Raw genomic sequence first — 18,232 nt, 5'->3', positions numbered from 1 at the left:
TCCTAAATCTATGCTGACTGTGCCCATCAGATCAGAATCAGCCAGTTGTTTAATTTTCCCAACCTTTCATATAGCATCTATAATTTCCCTCCTACTGATGTGATGTCAATAGCTTTGTACTTCACTGTTTTGTCTCTCATTCCCTTCTTGAAATTTGATGGCTACATGAATGGTTAAAAATCTGGCAGGTGGACAATAATGTGGGAAAATGTGAAGTTATTTACTTGAGCAGGAAGTATATAAAAGCAGAGTATTACTCAAATGTAGAATGAATGTAGAATTCGGAGAAGCAGAGAGAATACGAGGAGAGGAGCATCCGAAGGCATCTAAAACTATGTGATGGAGGTTGAGTGGACAACAGCTAAAACAATGAATGTAGAATTCGGAGAAGCAGAGAGAGTACGAGGACAGGAGCATCCGAAGGCATCTAAAAGTATGTGATGGAGGTTGAGTGGACACCAGCTAAAACAGCTCAAGGAGAGAAAACAGACCGCAAGTAATATCTCAGGAAAGTCACGGGTTCATTAGTTGTTGAACAGTTGCTGTTGGGCATTGTGTTTCAACTCCAGTAATTATGAAAACATAAACTAGCACTGGGAAGGAAAGAATTTATAGGCACTGGAGAGGGAGCCAATTTGTCAGGAAGGGCAAATAGTTTCTCCTAATCTCCAGTTTGTAGTTAATAGTACAAGAGTAAGAGTAAAATAACAAAGCAATTCATGTTACAAGAAATAAAGCTAACTGAAAGTTTAAGCCTAAATATGACAGGACAACTTGGACAAGCAGAATCCCTGTCCAAAGCTACATAGGAACTTGTGCACATTTCCTGTGACCTCCATTCAAGAAGTACTACCGGCCCTACAAGCTCTAGGTTTCAAATTCAAACAGTGCTGGGATTATGCAGGTATGCCTGTGAGGCAGAGAGCTCTGAGGACAGCATATTCAAAGACGTGTTCATGCTGCAATTTAGAACCAAGTAGTTAGATAGGTAATGGGTGACTGCCTAAGTAATCTAAGTAGAAAATGCAGGTAATGCTAGAGTCTCCAGAGATTCTGTTCATAAATCTGTCTTTAGACCATAATGTTAGTGACGGCAAGGGATCCTTGAAGGAGAGCAGCTGCAGCCGTGCCCCTGGTACAAGTCACTCAGTCATACAGGATGGATGAAGAAAAGTGGAAGGGCAGTAACAAAAATAAGGGATTCTTTAATTCGGGGAACAGTTGCGCATTTCTGTACCAATAGAGCTAACTCCAGGGTGACTTGATGGCTTCTTATGCCAGGCTCAGGCAGGGCACAGAATGGCTGCAGGACATTCTTAATAGGGAAGACAAACAGCCAGACATCATACTCCACAAGTGGGATGCAGTCCAATAATCACAATTTACAGAGGCATGCAAAAAATTAGCAAGTAGAATTTGTAATGTAATAAGTTCTGATAATTCCCAATGCCACATGCAACTGAGTACAGAAATAACAAAATAAACAGAACAGGGACAGCTCTGTGGGAGAGAAAGAATCTTTGCAAGACAGACGGGTTGCATCTGAACACAGATGCTCATATTGTGCTCCTTGTGCAGTATTTTTCCTAATGCTGTTGGGGGAGGGATTAAACAAATTCAGCAGAGGTAAGAAAATCGGGAGAGAATATCAGAATGTAACAACATTGTGCACAATATGGAGGCCAGGCAGATAGTTCTGAAATCCAGAATAGGAAGTTAATAGGTAGTGTCAGAGTAAGAGAGAAGGTAATGAAGTCTAAATCGAAGATTTAGAAAAATTGGAGTTTGACACTAAGTTGAAATGCTCACAGAGCCAGTGCAGGCATGATGAGCTTCGAAGCCTCTTTCTGCTCCTTAACAATTCTATCAGCTAGATGTTCTAGAGTATGAGTGATAAAATGTTAGTATACAAACACAACAAATTAATTAAGAAGCCTATTGAAATGCTGTCTCTCATGCTATGCTTCAGTTATACAGGAAACTGCTAAGTCCAGATCATAAATATTACGTTTTTGGAGGCAGTTCAGAAGAAGAGTCCAAGATTGATACCTGGAATAAGTGCACAAGTCTTGTCAGAAAATGTCTGACAGACTGGGTTCACTGGAGTTGAGAAATGTGAGTGATTCAAGTATACAAGTTCTTGAAATGGTGGGTATAGAAAGGCTATGCCCTCTTCTGGGTAAATCCAGAATTAAAAGTCAATGTTTAAAAGCCAAAGTTTGCCCCTTTCAAGACAAAAAAAGTTCTCTTTTCTCAGCAGTTCGTGCAACTTGAGGACCAAAGGCCAAAAACATTTTTAAGGCACAGTTAAATTGTTGTTCAGCAAGGGAATCAATCTAAAGTTCTCAGAAATACGTGGAAATGTGGAATTCAAAACACAAAAAATCAGCCAATGTTCCTATCGAATGGTGGAGAATCTCCACGGGAAATACTGACTTAAAAGTGCCTAGAACAAGATCAGCCAGTTGGACCTCATAGAAGAGGAGTTCCCTGATTGGGGCTGTTAATCTGATCTAATCAGGGAGCCCTGTCTGACAGATATAAACAGGAGTGTCAGAGGTTCTGTTCACTCTCAGAGCCAGCTCTGAGCTAACGAGATCAGTGTCATGTACAATGCACGTGTAAATAAAGGATCACTTGGCCTTCATGGAGTTATTTCAGTGGCAAGAAGAGAAAAACATGCCCTGAAGAGATCCACTCACAGCAATTGTCTTTGAGTTGGGCTAAGCATTCTTGGCTATTTAGGATGCTTGACTCGTTTGATCCTGCCATCAAAGACTGGGCCCAGTATGTGTCTGTGTAAGACCTGAGCCAGACTGAGAACCTGATCAAGGATGCAATTTTGGTTCAGGTCTCTTATGACAAGCAGCTGGCTCGGTTACCACTGATTGTAGCATAAGGTTCAAGCCCAAGCTTGTTGGGGTGAAATCAGTTGAGAAAGATTTAATTTGATTGGCTCAACATTTTTCAGTTTATCCAGGTGTATTGGAAAGAGGAGGAGTAGGCCCTTTAGCCTCTCAGACCTGCTCCAACATTCACCTTGCTTGTTTTTCCACCTCAATGTCATTTTTCTGCAAAATCCTTTGACACCTTCAACATGTATCAATCTATTGGTCACTGTTTCAGATATACTAAATTGCAGAATCTCCTCTCTGGGGTACAGAATTCCAAAGGTTCATTAACCTTCGAGGGAAGAATTCCTCCTCACCTCAGTCCTACATGGCCTACGCCTTATTCTGGGAATAGCACCCGTTATGGGAGCCCCAGCCAGGGGAAACATCCTTCTTGCGTCTATCCTATTGGTCAGTGTGAACATTTGTCATTGTTCTCATTTCTGGAAATTATAGATACAGTGTCCCCAATCTTTCCTACATTGTATAACCTTGCCATTCCCGGAATCAAAGGAATCAAATATCTCTCCAAACAGCAGCTTAATAAAAACTATTTTGGCCAGATTTTTAGTTTTAGAGTACGTAATTCATTTTCACATCTATTTACAGTGCCTGATAAGGATATATATATAATATATATATGACACCTTATCATATCGATAGGGAGATGACAGAGCAGTGGTTAAAAAATCTGCTCTTCTCAAATAGTTCCAACAAGTCAGCCACATCACTCTGATAGGTAGATAGGATTGTTGTTTTCACATCTCATCAAAAACAATGCACCTCCGAAGATGTTGTGTTTCTTTCACGTAACAAAGGATCAGCTTTGTTTATACACTGATGGGGTCTGGAACACTCTCAGAGCACTGCCAGGAATTAATTCATCATATCCATTATCACTTTCAGTCTGAAAGCTCTAGTAGCACATTACATACTTGAAAATTTCACACAAAAAGCTCAAAATAATTTAAACCATCAATGCTTGACAATTTTTTTATTGGTCACTTTAAGCTCCATGTCCAATTTAACCAAGTGATGAAAAAGGACAGAACCTGTGGGTGTGACTTGTTACAAATTCCAATTCAGAAAGTCAGGTTAAAGCCAGTGGAGTTGCTGTATTAGAAGAGCATGTTTTGGGGTGTGGCTAATTCTAGAGCACAATCTTCAGTGCTACTGCAGAACATTGTCATAGCCTCTTCAATAACAGGTGATTTCAGCTCTTTCTCGCTATCATGCAGAGGGAATCAAAATCGGCTGAAAACTGGCACCTTTGATACCAGGGCTCTCAGAAGATGGCTGAGATTAATCATCCACTTGACACTGCTGGCTGAAGATGGTTACTAATGTTTTCCACTGATGTTCCAAACTCCCTATCATTTTCTATTCTTTCATAGATTATATCTGTTCTCAGCAAAGGCGGCTCTCCATCCCCAAATATCCTTGAACTCAGTGGTTTCCTAGGCAATCACACAAGGAAGTTCAGAATCAGCCACTTTATGATGGGTCTGAAATCACCAGTAGGTCAGACTAAGATGAAGATGGCACATTTCCGTTTTCACTGTTGATGTGCAAGTATTTTTGTGTTATAGCTTCCTGACATTGACACCTTATCATTTGGTATGCCTGAAGGACATTTGTGAACCATATTGTATTTACACTACAATTGTTTCTTAGTCGCCATCACTCATTCCAGTTTTCAATTCCAAAATTTAAAATGCAACAGCTACCATGGTGAAATTCAAACCTTCATTCCCAAAGCATTAACCTCAGCCTCTGGATTACTAGTCCAGTGACAGTACCCTCTTATTGAGGATGGTGATATTGGTAAAGCCTCCTCCTTGTGTTTGCAGTTTGTTGTCCATCACTATTCACAACAGGGTGTAGAGCAAAGTTTTGACTTCATCCATTGGTTGTGGGATTTCTTGGCTGTATCTTGAATGAGCAGCTTCTACTGCCAGCTTTTGAGCAACACTGCCTGACAGCTTTATCAAGTTGACACTTCTTTTAAGGTATGCCTGGTGCTCCCCCAAACTCCTCATTAAACCACTTCACGATCTGATGCTTTTTAACCATGTCCACAACTCTGGAAACCCAACCTATGGGAGAAGAAATGCATAGAAAACATACCTGCTATTCACCGATCAAAGGGCAGAATGTACAGCAGCTCTAAAAATATGCAGAGTTTATAACATTTCACTCTCATGACGAAACACAATAGTGTTATGGCACAAAGTGCCTTTGGGGTTATGCAACAAAGATACACAAATGCAATAAGAGAAAGCAAAATAATATTTTTAATTAACCACACTGAAAACTGATAGTAGGGCAGAAATTGTTTGCCTCTTACAGGAAAAGGTAAAAAAAAGGACAAGTCTACTTAGGGTACTTCTCTAATTTAGCTCAGAGCTCAAAGGCCCCTGTCTCTATTACTTTGTCACTTGCCCAAGACAGAAAATAGTGAGTAGATAATCTATTTTAATAATATAACTGAGCCTCTGCACAGTGCTCTCAACCTAGAAGTTACTTCTATGATTACAGGAAGGTATCAGCCTACCTCAGACTATCGTATACACTATTCAGCTGATTGCCTGACAGCATATCGTGATTCGAAAATTGGAAAAGATGGTCATAAAAATATTCTTGCTTTTAAAAATGCATGCAATGCCTTAAAATATTCAATTAAACAATTTCATATCTACTAAAATTAAGAAAAAAGATATTTTGTTTAAAATCCATTGTAAAATGCACAATAAATATCATATTATTTGCGAGTAATTTGCCCACAACTGACAAATGCTCCCCTATTTTTTCACCTTTTCAGTGTTAGAAGATTTCACCATCAAACTAGCAATAGTAAGGTCAAAAAAGTCAGTTACATTTTTCTTTATGATTGAATTCTGTATTACCTTATACTTTTCTACTCGTTAGGATCCAATAACAAATAGGTAAAGAAAAAAATGATTGATGAAGGAAGATAACACAATGCCTTCAGTTCAAAGGGTGAAGTATACTTCATCACTGAAAAGTGCAAAACTCAAGAACAAAAATGAGTTGAGATTCTTTGGGGATTTTATCACATCAATGAAAAGAATATCAAGTACTGACAAGAAGCCTAATCCAATCGTCACTCCACCACAAGTAAGGTGATGGCAACACTCAGAATCATAGGTCTGTAAAAATAGCCGGTTTGCATAATTAAGTATATTTTCAGAAAATATACTTCAGAGGAATATATTAATTGATGCAGAACTCACTCAGAAAACATTGAATAGTCAAGAGAAACTGAGATTGACAAACTAATCGCAAAATCATCCAATTGCTGTGTTTACATCCAAAAGAAAATTAAATAACATGGGACTCACCTCTGTTGAGCAATCTACTCCACATTATGGCTGGATCACCAAATATCCAATTGCTTGATTGTACAGAAGGAAAGACAGTTTTGACAAATGTGCTGTTAAAACTTCCTGGTTTCTTGTTTGAAGATCTGTAGTACAATGTTAGAAATCAGGTGTTGTCTGTGGAACAGATTTCCAGGGATGTAGGTTGGAATCAGTGGCCTTTTAAAATTCTGGATACTTGAGCAAGAAATTGGAATACTGACTCAGTTTATGAAGCAAGCAAAATAATTTCAATTTATTGGCAATGTGCTGCTACCTGCTATGGTAAAGGGTATGCATGTCTTGTAAGAAATCCAAGCAGCAGAACATGTGGAAACAGGCAGAGAAAGTCCCTACTGACAGTGAAGACAACCACTTGCAGTAATCTATTCAAATACCACAATGTCACAATTCCTGACTTCTTAGCATGGCCACATCCAGGCTACAGATGAAGAATCATCGACAAACACTATGCCTAATGCTAAAAACAGCATTTCTCTTTTCAGCGATAAGCAACAGAGACAGGAGGAAATCGGGGTTCTACGTTTCTATAATTTAAATGGCACTCTCACAATGAAGGGGTGACAGATCCAAAGCTGATGAGTTGTTCATGTGGGGAAGTGGGAGTGGGTCATAAAAGCAGCATAACTGTATTTCTTCAGACAGACCAAACCAACAAGTGACATCATTACAAATAATGGCTAGGAAAGAAAACACAAAGAAAAGTCCTGTTGACAGAGGTACCAATGACACAATGTAGCTTAATAGGAAAGTATTTCCAACATGTGCTTTTACCCAAGATGTGAACTAACATTTACTCAACCAGATGTAACATGTTGACTGTCAAACTAAATGAAGTCATATATTCCTTTCTAACATTTTAGAAGGGAAAATTCTGTTCAGTTAAATAAAATAAACCATCTGTCTTCTGAAATGTGCATCACTATTCTGTGTGCGAATCACTACTGAACTCGAGAGAAATTTACATCAATTTACATCCCTCTATGAGGGATTATTGAGAAAATTTGGAGTAGAAAGACATAAATCACCAGTTTCTCAAAGGTACATACTTCTTTAAATGTGCAGATTTTTATATTTATAGATACCAGCTTCATTCCTGGCAATATTTAATATCAGTCTAAGTCTTTAAAATACGCTGTAAATGCAGAGCAGTATGATGCATACCTGAAGGAGAACAATTGAGTGTTACTCATGAGTCATGGAAGATCGTCTGCAAAATAATAACCTACTTTTTATTCCAATTATATTTTGATAGTACCTGTTTCTATTTTGATTTGTAATATTTACAGTTTACTTTTTCACTCAATGGAGAATATTTCTTCCGTAATGAAATTAAAAGTTCATTCATATAAAGGGCTAACTTGTCTGAATTTTTAATTTAAATTTTCCAGTTATAATGTAAAAACTATTAAGATGTTGATTTTGACAAACTGTTCATATATTTTGGCTTGCGACAAATGATCATAAATTCAAAAGACAAATTTGCTTGCTTACTTGTACCTATTGAGGAAAATACATCGTAAAACTGTATTGAGGCATAGTGGCTCAGAAATTAGCACTGTTGCCTTACAGCACCAGGGACCGGGTTCAGTTCCACCGTTGGGTGACTGTCTGTGTGGAGACCGCACTTTCTCCCCATCTCAGCTTGGGTTTCTGCTGAGTGCTGCAGTTCCCATTCAAAGATGTGCAGGTTAGGTGGATTGGCCAAGCTAAATTGCCTGTAGCTTCCAGGGATGTGAAGGATGGGTGGATTAGCCAAGGAAAATGCAGGACTGCAGGGTTCGGGTAGGGGAGCAGATCTGGTTGGGATGCTCTTCCGAAGGGCGGTGTGGATTTGATGAGTTGAATGGCTTGTTCACACACTGTAGAGACTCCATGATTCAAATAATTGTGTCTAAGAATTTGTGCTAACTATAATCAAATAGCCAACCATAACTACTACCTCATACTTCAAAATGCAATTACATTGTTGATATCTGGTCTTTATTTTCATCAAAAAAATGTTCTCCAATAAGGAGGTTAATTTTATTCTGATTCTTGTTCTAATATAGTAAACATAATACCAACCGATTCTGAAATAAAATTCTAATCTCAACTAAACATACAGCTACACTGCAACTGAATCTCACTACCAAACAATTCTTCAGATTGATGCTGCAATACAATGTAAAACGCTTGATCCTATGATGGAACAAATAGCGCAACAACAACATTTATTGATGTAAAATCTGTTGCAAAGACAGAGTTTATAGTTCATGGCTTGGTAGCAGACAACTGACTTGACTGGCTAATATTATTGTATGTTGCTACCAACCTCATTAAACAGGTTAGATTTCAAATAGATTGAGCAATTCAAAACTGGGATCCATGAGGCATTGTGGGCCATCAACAGCAAAACTATATTCAACCACAATATGCAAGCTCCCGGCCCATAACCTGAACTCTACAATGGCTATTAAGTCAAGGCATTAACTCTGGTTCAGTGAAGGGCAGGACGGTGGCTCAGTGGTTAGCCCTGCTACCTCAGTGCCAGGGACCCAGGTTCAATTTGCCCTCGGGCGACTGTCTGTCTGGAGTTTGTACATTCTCCCTGTGGGTTTCGTCCGGGTGATCCAGTTTCCTCTCACAGTCCAAAGATGTGCAGGCTAAGTGGATTGGCCATGCTAAACTGCCCATCGTGTTCAGGGATGCGCAGATTAGGTGGGTTATAGTGGGATGGGTCTAGTTAGGATGCTTTGAGGGTCAGTGTGGACGTGTTAGGCCAAAGGGCCTGTTTCCACACCGCATGGATTCTATAAAGAGTGCAGAAGGACATGCCAGGAGCAGCACCAGGCATTCCTAAAAATGAAAACCAAAAGAACTACAAATGCTGTAAAACTGAAACATCAGAAAATTAAAAGTTGCTGGAAAAGCTCAGCAGGTCTGGCAGTATCTGTGAATGCTTCCTACCTCAGAACTAAAAGTGAGTTGCTATCCTGGTGAAGCAACATAACAGGACTACTTATGTGCCTAATAGCAGAAGCACAATGTAATAAACATTGCTTAGTGATAGCATGATCCACCTGGGTCTCCTCATCACGTCTCCACAAAGACAGATGCGGTCTTCAATTCACTCCAAGTGATATCAAGAAATGCCTGCAGGCACAAGATGCTGCAAAGATATGGGTCCTGACACTATTTCACCAATATTACTGAAGATATCCTCCACAATGAGCTGTACTCCTTGCCAAACTGTACTGTTCCAGTACACCTATGAAGAGCAACATCTTTGGAGCATGTAGCTAAAGTGAATGTTTTGAGTTCAACAACTGGTTGTTACTAAGTTACACAATATATTTAAATATATCACAGTGCTGAAAGCACTGAAAATTTATCACCACCGTAAGTTCAATTATGCACAGTCATATTATTAATCATTTGAATATCAAGCCTGGAATCATCAAATGTAACTTTAATGGACAAAAATTTAGGTCACAAACATAAGGTTTTAGCAACACCTAAAATTGCACAAAGATCCCCCAGAGACAAAATCTAAGTTCGCACAATGAGATAGGATTAGTTAATGCCCTGATTGCAGAGGGGCCCTAGGTCACAGTAATCATAACAAAATTGCACCTTACATCCAATTTGACAGAGGGTCAGAGTGGGCTCAGGCTAAGCGAATAAGTCGTTAGAGATGTAATGGTAAATTAAGAGGATTTTCCTGAATATATAATAAATACATTCTAATGACAATGAAAAATTCCAAGGGCTGGCAATTCAGTGGCACAAGGTGGATCGATGAGGGTTGTGAAATAAATTTTGTCTACACGGATCTAAGCAATTTGAACAACAAGGGCCCCCTTGGCAGAATGATCAGAACAGTGCAAGCCTGCGGTGCATATGGGAAAACAATTAAATGGACCCAAAATTAGTTCAGCAACAAGAAACAAAGGATAACAGTCAATGGATGGTTTTCCAAACGGAAAGCAGTTTCCAGCGGTGTTCCATTGGGGTACGCTTTGGGTCCCTTGCTGTTATGATACAATTAATGAATTAGGCTTAAATGTGGAATGCATTATTGGAAAATTTGCAAACAATGCAAAAAAATTGACTGAAGAAAGTTAATAGTGAATCGTGAAGAGGGTGGCTCGTGATTACAGGATGATATCAATAGTTTGTTTGAGTCGGCAGATAAGCAGCAAATAGAATTCAATCTATGGAAGTGCAAGATTAAGCATTTGAGAGAGTAAACTGATTTGAGAGAAGACTGACTGTTCCTAGATACCCAAAATGTTAAAGATAATCTTTACATTTCGTACAAATATTTGTTTGTGCAATGTTGAGTGGCAGGTGAGATGAATGGACAGAAAATGTAAAGTAGCAAAAAATGGCTTTTTTCCCCCTTCCTTATTAGAGAGAGAGCTGGTTAGAAATGAAAGAATAGAGAGTAAGATTTTCCAATACATACTTGACAAGGGAAAGAGTTGACAAAGTAAGTGTTGTTCTAGGAGAACAGAGATGTGAGTAAAATCCCAGAAATAGTTATAATTTAGGAAATGGAAAGAAGGGAGGAAATAAAGAAAATTGAACAGGCATGTGGGACTAGTTTAGTTGGGATTATGGCCAGCATGGACTGGTTAGACTAAAGGGTCTATTTCAATGCTGTGTAACTCTATGACAGTCTGATCAATATGCGTTAGCAGATCTCAACACGTCAATACATCAAATGCTTTGACTGCCACCTGCTGTTGAATATGCGTTAAGAGACTAACCTTACATTGAAGTTAAGACGACGCTAAAAGCTGTGACAGCAAATAACGCCAAAGTATGCAAAAGCAGTCTTTTGTTTAAAAAGGCTCTGTACTTGAATGAACATAACAAAGTGGATGTTTAAACAGAAATAAATATTTATGACCTGGTAGCCAGTGCAGAAACGTGGCTGCAATGTGACTATGACCTGAATATTCAAATTCACGTGGCATTTCAGAGCGATGGAAGGGAAAGGTTGGGCCATCTCTGTTCATTAAAGAGTACATTAGTACAATAGTCAGGCCTAATCTTAGTTCTAAAGATTAAAGACCTAGAATCTTGTCTGCAAAGACAAGAAATAAAAAAGATATCAGAGATAATGGGAACTGCAGATGCTGGAGAATTCCAAGATAATAAAATGTGAGGCTGGATGAACACAGCAGGCCAAGCAGCATCTCAGGAGCAATCTCAGGAGCCTGAGATGCTGCTTGGCCTGCTGTGTTCATCCAGCCTCACATTTTATTAAATAAAAAAGATAAATGATTTATTTGTGGATATACTGGATAGGGCCACTAATAAGGAAATGTCCAACAATGTTTACAAGAAATAATAATGCGACCTTACAAGCAAAGCACTGTAATACTCACGGCTAATTTCAATCTACATATTGATTGGATGAGTCAGATTGGCAAAGCTAGCTTGGAAGAGGTGGTGATGGGGCATTTTCAGGGCATTTTTTTGAAAGAATAAAACGTTTGAAAGCCAGTCAGACAGCCGTTTATTCTAAAACTGCTAAGATACAATGAGACAGGATTCATGAAATATCTTGTAGTGCAAGAGACTCAGTCAGCAGTGATCATAAGTGAATTAAATTTTGGATTCTATTGAGGCGAGAAGAGTGGGTAGAAGACTATTTTAAATATAAATAAAAACAATTACAAAAGATTGAAAACAAAAAAGTGTAGTAGGAAATTGGGCTCCACTATAAACATTCCTCGACCCGTGACAATCTACGTGAAGCAACATTCTGCTTGGTATCATTCAACTAATTTCATATCCACGCTACCACCATCCCTTTTATTCCATGCCCTGTAAATGTCCTCAAAAATCTGTTGTGCAGCACGGTGTTGTAGTTTGTGTACACTGCATCAACAGCTTTGCCCACACTGACACTCTGCATTACGTCTTTAAAAATTTCCAGCAAATTAGTGAGACATGATTTCCCTCAAGAAATCCATGCTGAATCTTCCCAATTAATTCACTTCTCGCTGTTTCAGCAGGTCGGAACATTGGGCAACCACCAAAAGAAGCTTCCTCTCAGTTTTCTGGCAAACTTCCGAACTAGCTATAAGCAGTAATGCCTATTCTAGCGATGCTTGTTCCAGCCCCTGCCAACCATACCAGGACATATCTTTCAGATTCCTTAAACTGCCCTTAACTAGACAATGCTTTCCTTCCCACATTCTGCCTGGTCACCCAAAGCAAAAACACACTCTCCGTCTCTGCTGACCCACTGTCTGTAATCTTTTGTCTCTTTGAAACCTCATGTTTCTCTCTTTCTGCCTGCAATTCTGCAAATAGAATACCTGCCCAGCTTCCCGTGCTTCAGTTTGCAGGAGTGAGGATTTTGAGACTTGCTCATTAAATCTTGAGGCCCCCTTGCTCCCAAGATAACCAAGCCACCTTGTGATGTTGCTGGGTAGAAATGTACCACTACCCAGTGTGTACCACCTCAAACCAAACCCCTTTCCTGGATTTTCACTTTTACTTTAAATTACAAAGGCAGTTTAAAAGATACTCTTGTAAACTCCACACTTAGAACAATTTGAGTCATTGTAAGAGCTAGGACAGGCGTTTATCCTTCTAGAAAAATGATCCCAGCAATAGCATACGTCGTCATATTGCTTCCTCAGGAGTTCTTACTTCTGAGCTCAGCAGCCTGCATGAATACTAATCACTGTGAATGGCCACACAGACAACAACCTGAACTCCTTCACAGCCTTTCAAAACAAAAAATTTTTTAACAGAGTCCTGGTCAGCACTTCCAAAACAAGGAGTTATAACAAGTTGTAGGAAAACCTTATCAGAAACGCTTTCGCATTTCAAAATTTAGCAAATAGATTTGGTTTCCTTCCAGCTGCTGTCATAGCATATCTTGGACAGTTCAGAAGTATGAACCACCCATTTCGTTATGTCCCTACCGGCCCCCAATGCCCTGGTTGATTTCTCAGGATCAGAATGATATAATTTGACCAGGTAACAGAGCCTTTTGGCTTCAATATGGGTCCACACAAGAATGCCAGACGGTGTTAACAAAAATTAGTGTGCTGACGAAGAACAATTAGTTCAAGAAAACCTTATTTCTGCAAATTATTAAGCAGTTGCAAATGTCAGCAATCCTCGATACTTTATCATTTGTCACACTATAATGTGTGCTGCGATCATGTAGCAAAATGAGCTCTAGATCGTCAAAGCTGGCTCCTACACATACAGCAGAGCCATTTTCTGCTGTGTTCACTCTTATTTTATATGGCAGCCTGCAGATGGCATTACTATTCTGTAAGTCAGGAAATTGACGTCCATTCCAAGTCCAGGATTTGCTGTGAGAAAGAGCTAAGACAAGAAATGAACAACGATTTGAGATTACTTGCAGCTGAGGGAATATTAGATTTTTTCAGCTTAAGGTACACATGCAACAGTCAAACCTTCAAATGTTGTGATAATGAAATCTATTCTGAGAATGATTCAGGCTCCTTGTGACCTTGATGTACCGTTGACCAACTTAAGGCTTAACTGTTTAAGGAGGAGAGTGGTAAGGAGGAGATAGTCCTAAAGGACTGGTGAGGTGACAAGGAGAAAAAGCACGTCCTAGGGCTGCTGTTTCAAGTTTGAGACAAACTGCTTGAGAAAATTGGAGTGATAATGGGAACTGCAGATGCTGGAGAATCTAAGACAATAAAATGTGAGGCTGGATGAACACAGCAGGCCAAGCATCATCTCAGGAGCACAAAAGATGACATTTCAGGCCTAGACCCTTCATCAGAGAGGGGGATGGGGTGAGGGTTCTGGAATAAATAGGGAGGAGAGGGGGAGGCGGACCGAAAACGGAGAGAAAAGAAGATAGGTGGAGAGGAGAGTATAGGTGGGGAGGGAGGGAAGGGATAGGTCAGTCCAGGGAAGACGGACAGGTCAAGGAGGTGGGATGAGGTTAGTAGGTAGGAGATGGAGGTGCGCCTTGGGGTGGGAGGAAGGGATGGGTGAGAGGAAGAACAGGTTAGGGAGGCAGAGACAGGTTGGACTGGTTTTGGGATGCAGTGGGTGGAGGGGAAGAGCTGGACTGGTTGTGTGGTGCAGTGGGGGGAGGGGACGAACTGGGCTGGTTTTGGGATGCGGTGGGGGAAGGGGAGATTTTGAAGCTGGTGAAGTCCACATTGATACCATTGGGCTGCAGGGCTCCCAAGTGGAATATGAGTTGCTGTTCCTGCAACCTTCGGGTGGCATCATTGTGGCACTGCAGGAGGCCCATGATGGACATGTCATCTAAAGAATGGTAGGGGGAGCGGAAATGGTTTGCGACTAGGAGGTGCAGTTGTTTATTGCGAACCGAGCGGAAGTGTTCTGCAAAGCGGTCCCCAAGCCTCCGCTTGGTTTCCCCAATGTAGAGGTAGCCACACCGGGTACAATGGATGCAGTATACCACATTAGCAGATGTGCAGGTGAACCTCTGCTTAATGTGGAAAGTCATCTTGGTGCCTGGGATAGGGGTGAGGGAGGTGGTGTGGGGGAAGGCGTAGCATTTCCTGCGGTTGCAGGGGAAGATGCTGAGTGTGGTGGGGTTGGAGGGCAGTGTGGAGCGAACAAGGGAGTCACGGAGAGAGTGGTCTCTCCGGAAAGCAGACGAGGGTGGGGATGGAAAAATGTCTTTGGTGGTGGGGTCGGATCGTAGATGGCAGAAGTGTCGGAGGATGATGCGTTGTATCCGGAGGTTGGTGGGGTGGTGTGTGAGAACGAGGGGGATCCTCTTTGGGCGGTTGAGGTGGGGGCGGGATGTGAGGGATGTGTTGCGGGAAATGCGGGAGACGCGGTCAAGGGCGTTCTCGACCAGTGTGGGGGGAAAGTTGCGGTCCTTGAAGAACTTGGACATCTGGGATGTGCGGGAGAGGAATGCCTCATTGTGGGAGCAGATGCGGCGGAGGCGGAGGAATTGGGAATAGGGGATGGAATTTTTGCAGGAGGCAACATTCCCCACAAATGTTCATTCACACTGGGGCCCATGTTAGACACAAGGCAAGTCAAACACAGTTTACAAAGTACAGCTTAGCAGATCAATGATTTGCAGTCACAGGTCCAAAAGCCAAACTCAAAGTGGAAGAAAAATATACAGACTGAACTCATTTTTGTTTTCATTAACAAATGAAGAACAAACCAACTGAATATTCTACCATGACTAAGTCAACATAGATACTACCAATGAATAAATGATCTAATATTACGACAATAATTTTATGCATAATATTGATAATTTGTATTAAATAATTACACATACCTGTACTGGTGCTTGTAACAATGGTACCAGTTGCTGAATTAATGGGAATGTGACTATTGGCTTGTTTCATCCTTTTCAAGTGAGACCTCCCATTATAGTGAACCTCAGCTTGTTCTGCAGAATTCAGCTGAATATTACACACTTCACACAACGCTAGTCCTATTTTTCTTTTCGTTATGTTCAACTGATAGTCCAAGTAGTCATTACTTAATATCTTCCCACCAGTGTAAGCGCAAAATTCGACTGATTTCATCGTAACATCTTCAGTTATCTGCTCAGGACTCAGCGGCCGTTTCATACCTGTAACAGTTTTAAACACAAGACATTTAGACAACCAGATCACATATGAACCATAATTTTTCAACTGAATGTGAAACCTAGAGATCCTTTTCTTAAAAAAACTGTAACAAATTGAATTACTGAGTAAATGAGCAAAAACACGACAATGAATATATACAGGAAAGTGAGAGACTCTCCAATTTGATAGAAGGAACAGATCTGTAGAGTATTTCCTAAATAGATGAAATTAGAACATGTAGATGCACAACTGGATGCCTTTGTCACTAAATCACAATGCATTTGGGGCAGGCAGTTCGGAAGGTTAATGGCAGTTAGTCATTATCACAAGACTCAAGTACAGGAGTAGCAAAATGTTGCTTCAATTATATAGTACTTGGTTAGATCACACCTGGAGTCATGCTTGCAGTTTTGGTCCCTGTGCTTGAGAAAGGATACTTTGCAGAGAGAGTGCATGCAATAAAGGGGCACCATGACTTGTTCCTGAAGTAGCAGAGATGTCCTGCGAGGAGAATAGAAAAACTGGGCCTGTATTACCTCAAATTTTGAAAAAATGGAAGATGATCTCATTTAAATGTATAAGATACTTAAAGGGATCAACAGGCTAAACGCAGCCATTATATTTCCCCTGGTTCCTAAGTCTAGGACCAGGGGACGCAAATTCAAAATAAGAAGGATACCACTTAGGACCAAGTGAGGAGTATTTCTTTTACTCAGAGGGTAGTGTATCATTGGACTTCCCTACTCCAGAGAGCTGTGGAAGCTTAATCATCGAGCCTACTTAAAATAGAGATTGTAATATTTCTAAATACCAATACATAAACAAATATGGAGACGGTACCTGAAATGGCATTGAAATTGACAACCAGACATGATTGTATCGAACAATGGTGTTGGATTGGTCTGAACGATCTACTCCTGATCCTATGGATAAAAAGAGCCTTGATTCTGAGATTTCTAGACAACACTGAGGCCAACAGTACTCACCATCATTATGGGACAAACTGGTCAGCAATGTTTGAGCACTGGGGCAACTAAAAGCAGAAATCTAGCAGGCCGTTAGAAATACCTCTTGCCAAATGGGATGATGTGGAGGTGCTGGTGTTGGACTGGGCTGACGAGATCAGAAGTCAGACAACATCACGTTATAGTCCAACAGGTTTATTTGAAATCACAAGCTGTCATAGCATTGCCCCTTCATCAGGTGAAGTGAGAAAGAAGCCCACAGGCACAGAATTTATAGGCAGAGAGATCAAAGGGGAGAGGGATCAAAAGATCATACAAATGGTGTGAGTGGAGTGTTGACAGGTTGAATACTAGATTACTGCAGGTGATCGTGAGTGTCATACAGTGCAAGTAAACTGCCAATAACAAGTTAAGTTATAACCTACAATCTGATTAAATGAGGCAGAGATATTACAAAAAATTAAAAATAAGGCGGTGCTAGAGACAAACCAAGTTTCTGGAATAACATGATAGGTATCAGAGTCAAATGCCAAGGGTCTGATCAAAGTAATGAGTCATCCAAAACTGTACAACTAATTAAGGTAGAAAGATCATAACAAATTATCAGGGTGATGGTGTCAAAACTGGACAGTAAGGAAGATGTGACAGATACAGAACAGTGCGGCGGGGTCACGTAGTGCGACATGAACCCAAGATCACAGTGGAGGCCGTCTTCATGAGTACAGAGCCTGTCTATCGGTTTCTGCTTATTGTCCCGTTCGAAAAAAAAATTCAACCAGTGGGTTGTCGAGATCTAGAACTCACTGCCTGAAAAGGATGGTAGAGACAAGAGCCCTTGAGACATTTAACAATTATTACTTTAAATGCCATAGTGCAAGACTATGGGCCAAGAACTAGAAAATTAGATAAGGATAGATGACCGTGGACACAATGAACCTAAGAGTGACTTTCCGTGCCGTAAACTCTACCAATCTAAGTTCTGGGTTTTCCTGTTTTCCGCACACTTTACGACCTTGATTTGATAGTTCAACATTCAAACGGCCTTTTAGAAATTTTAGAATCATAGGCCCAACCTATTCAGCCTCTCCCTAATAGCTCAAAGCCTCCAACTCCGGCAACATACTTGTAAATCTTTTCTGAACCCTTTCAAGTTTTACAATAACTTTCTGATAGCAGGTAGAGGAAGATTGAATGCAGTATTGTAAAAGGGGCTATTTTCCCTACAGCAGAGGTTGAGGGATGACCTTATAGAAGTTTATAAAATCATTTCGGGCACAAATAAAGTAAATAGTCAAGGTCTACTCCCCAGGGTAGCCAAGTCTGAAACTAGAGGGCGTTGGTTTAAGACTTGCTCGCTGAGCTGGTAAGCTCGTTCACACGTTTCATCACCCTGCTAGGTA

The 18,232-nt window shown here is 40.5% G+C and overlaps 1 protein-coding gene across 3 annotated transcripts in view; it reads right to left on the bottom strand.

Annotated features, from left to right (window-relative positions):
- Nucleotides 1-18,232, bottom strand: part of znf385b (zinc finger protein 385B) — a 350,354-nt gene that overhangs the window by 261,752 nt on the left and 70,370 nt on the right. For all 3 annotated transcript variants that reach the window (XM_048535396.2, XM_048535397.2, XM_048535398.2), the window contains exon 2: nt 15,570-15,869. In XM_048535396.2, the coding sequence (XP_048391353.1) occupies nt 15,570-15,867 (298 nt within the window). In that variant the 5' untranslated portion in view covers nt 15,868-15,869. The remainder of the gene's footprint in view (nt 1-15,569; nt 15,870-18,232) is intronic.

Source organism: Stegostoma tigrinum, chromosome 7 (genome assembly GCF_030684315.1).
Source record: "Stegostoma tigrinum isolate sSteTig4 chromosome 7, sSteTig4.hap1, whole genome shotgun sequence".
Lineage (NCBI taxonomy): Eukaryota > Metazoa > Chordata > Chondrichthyes > Orectolobiformes > Stegostomatidae > Stegostoma > Stegostoma tigrinum.
Note: the sequence above shows the minus strand (reverse complement) of the source record. Positions and strands in the feature narration are given on the sequence as shown.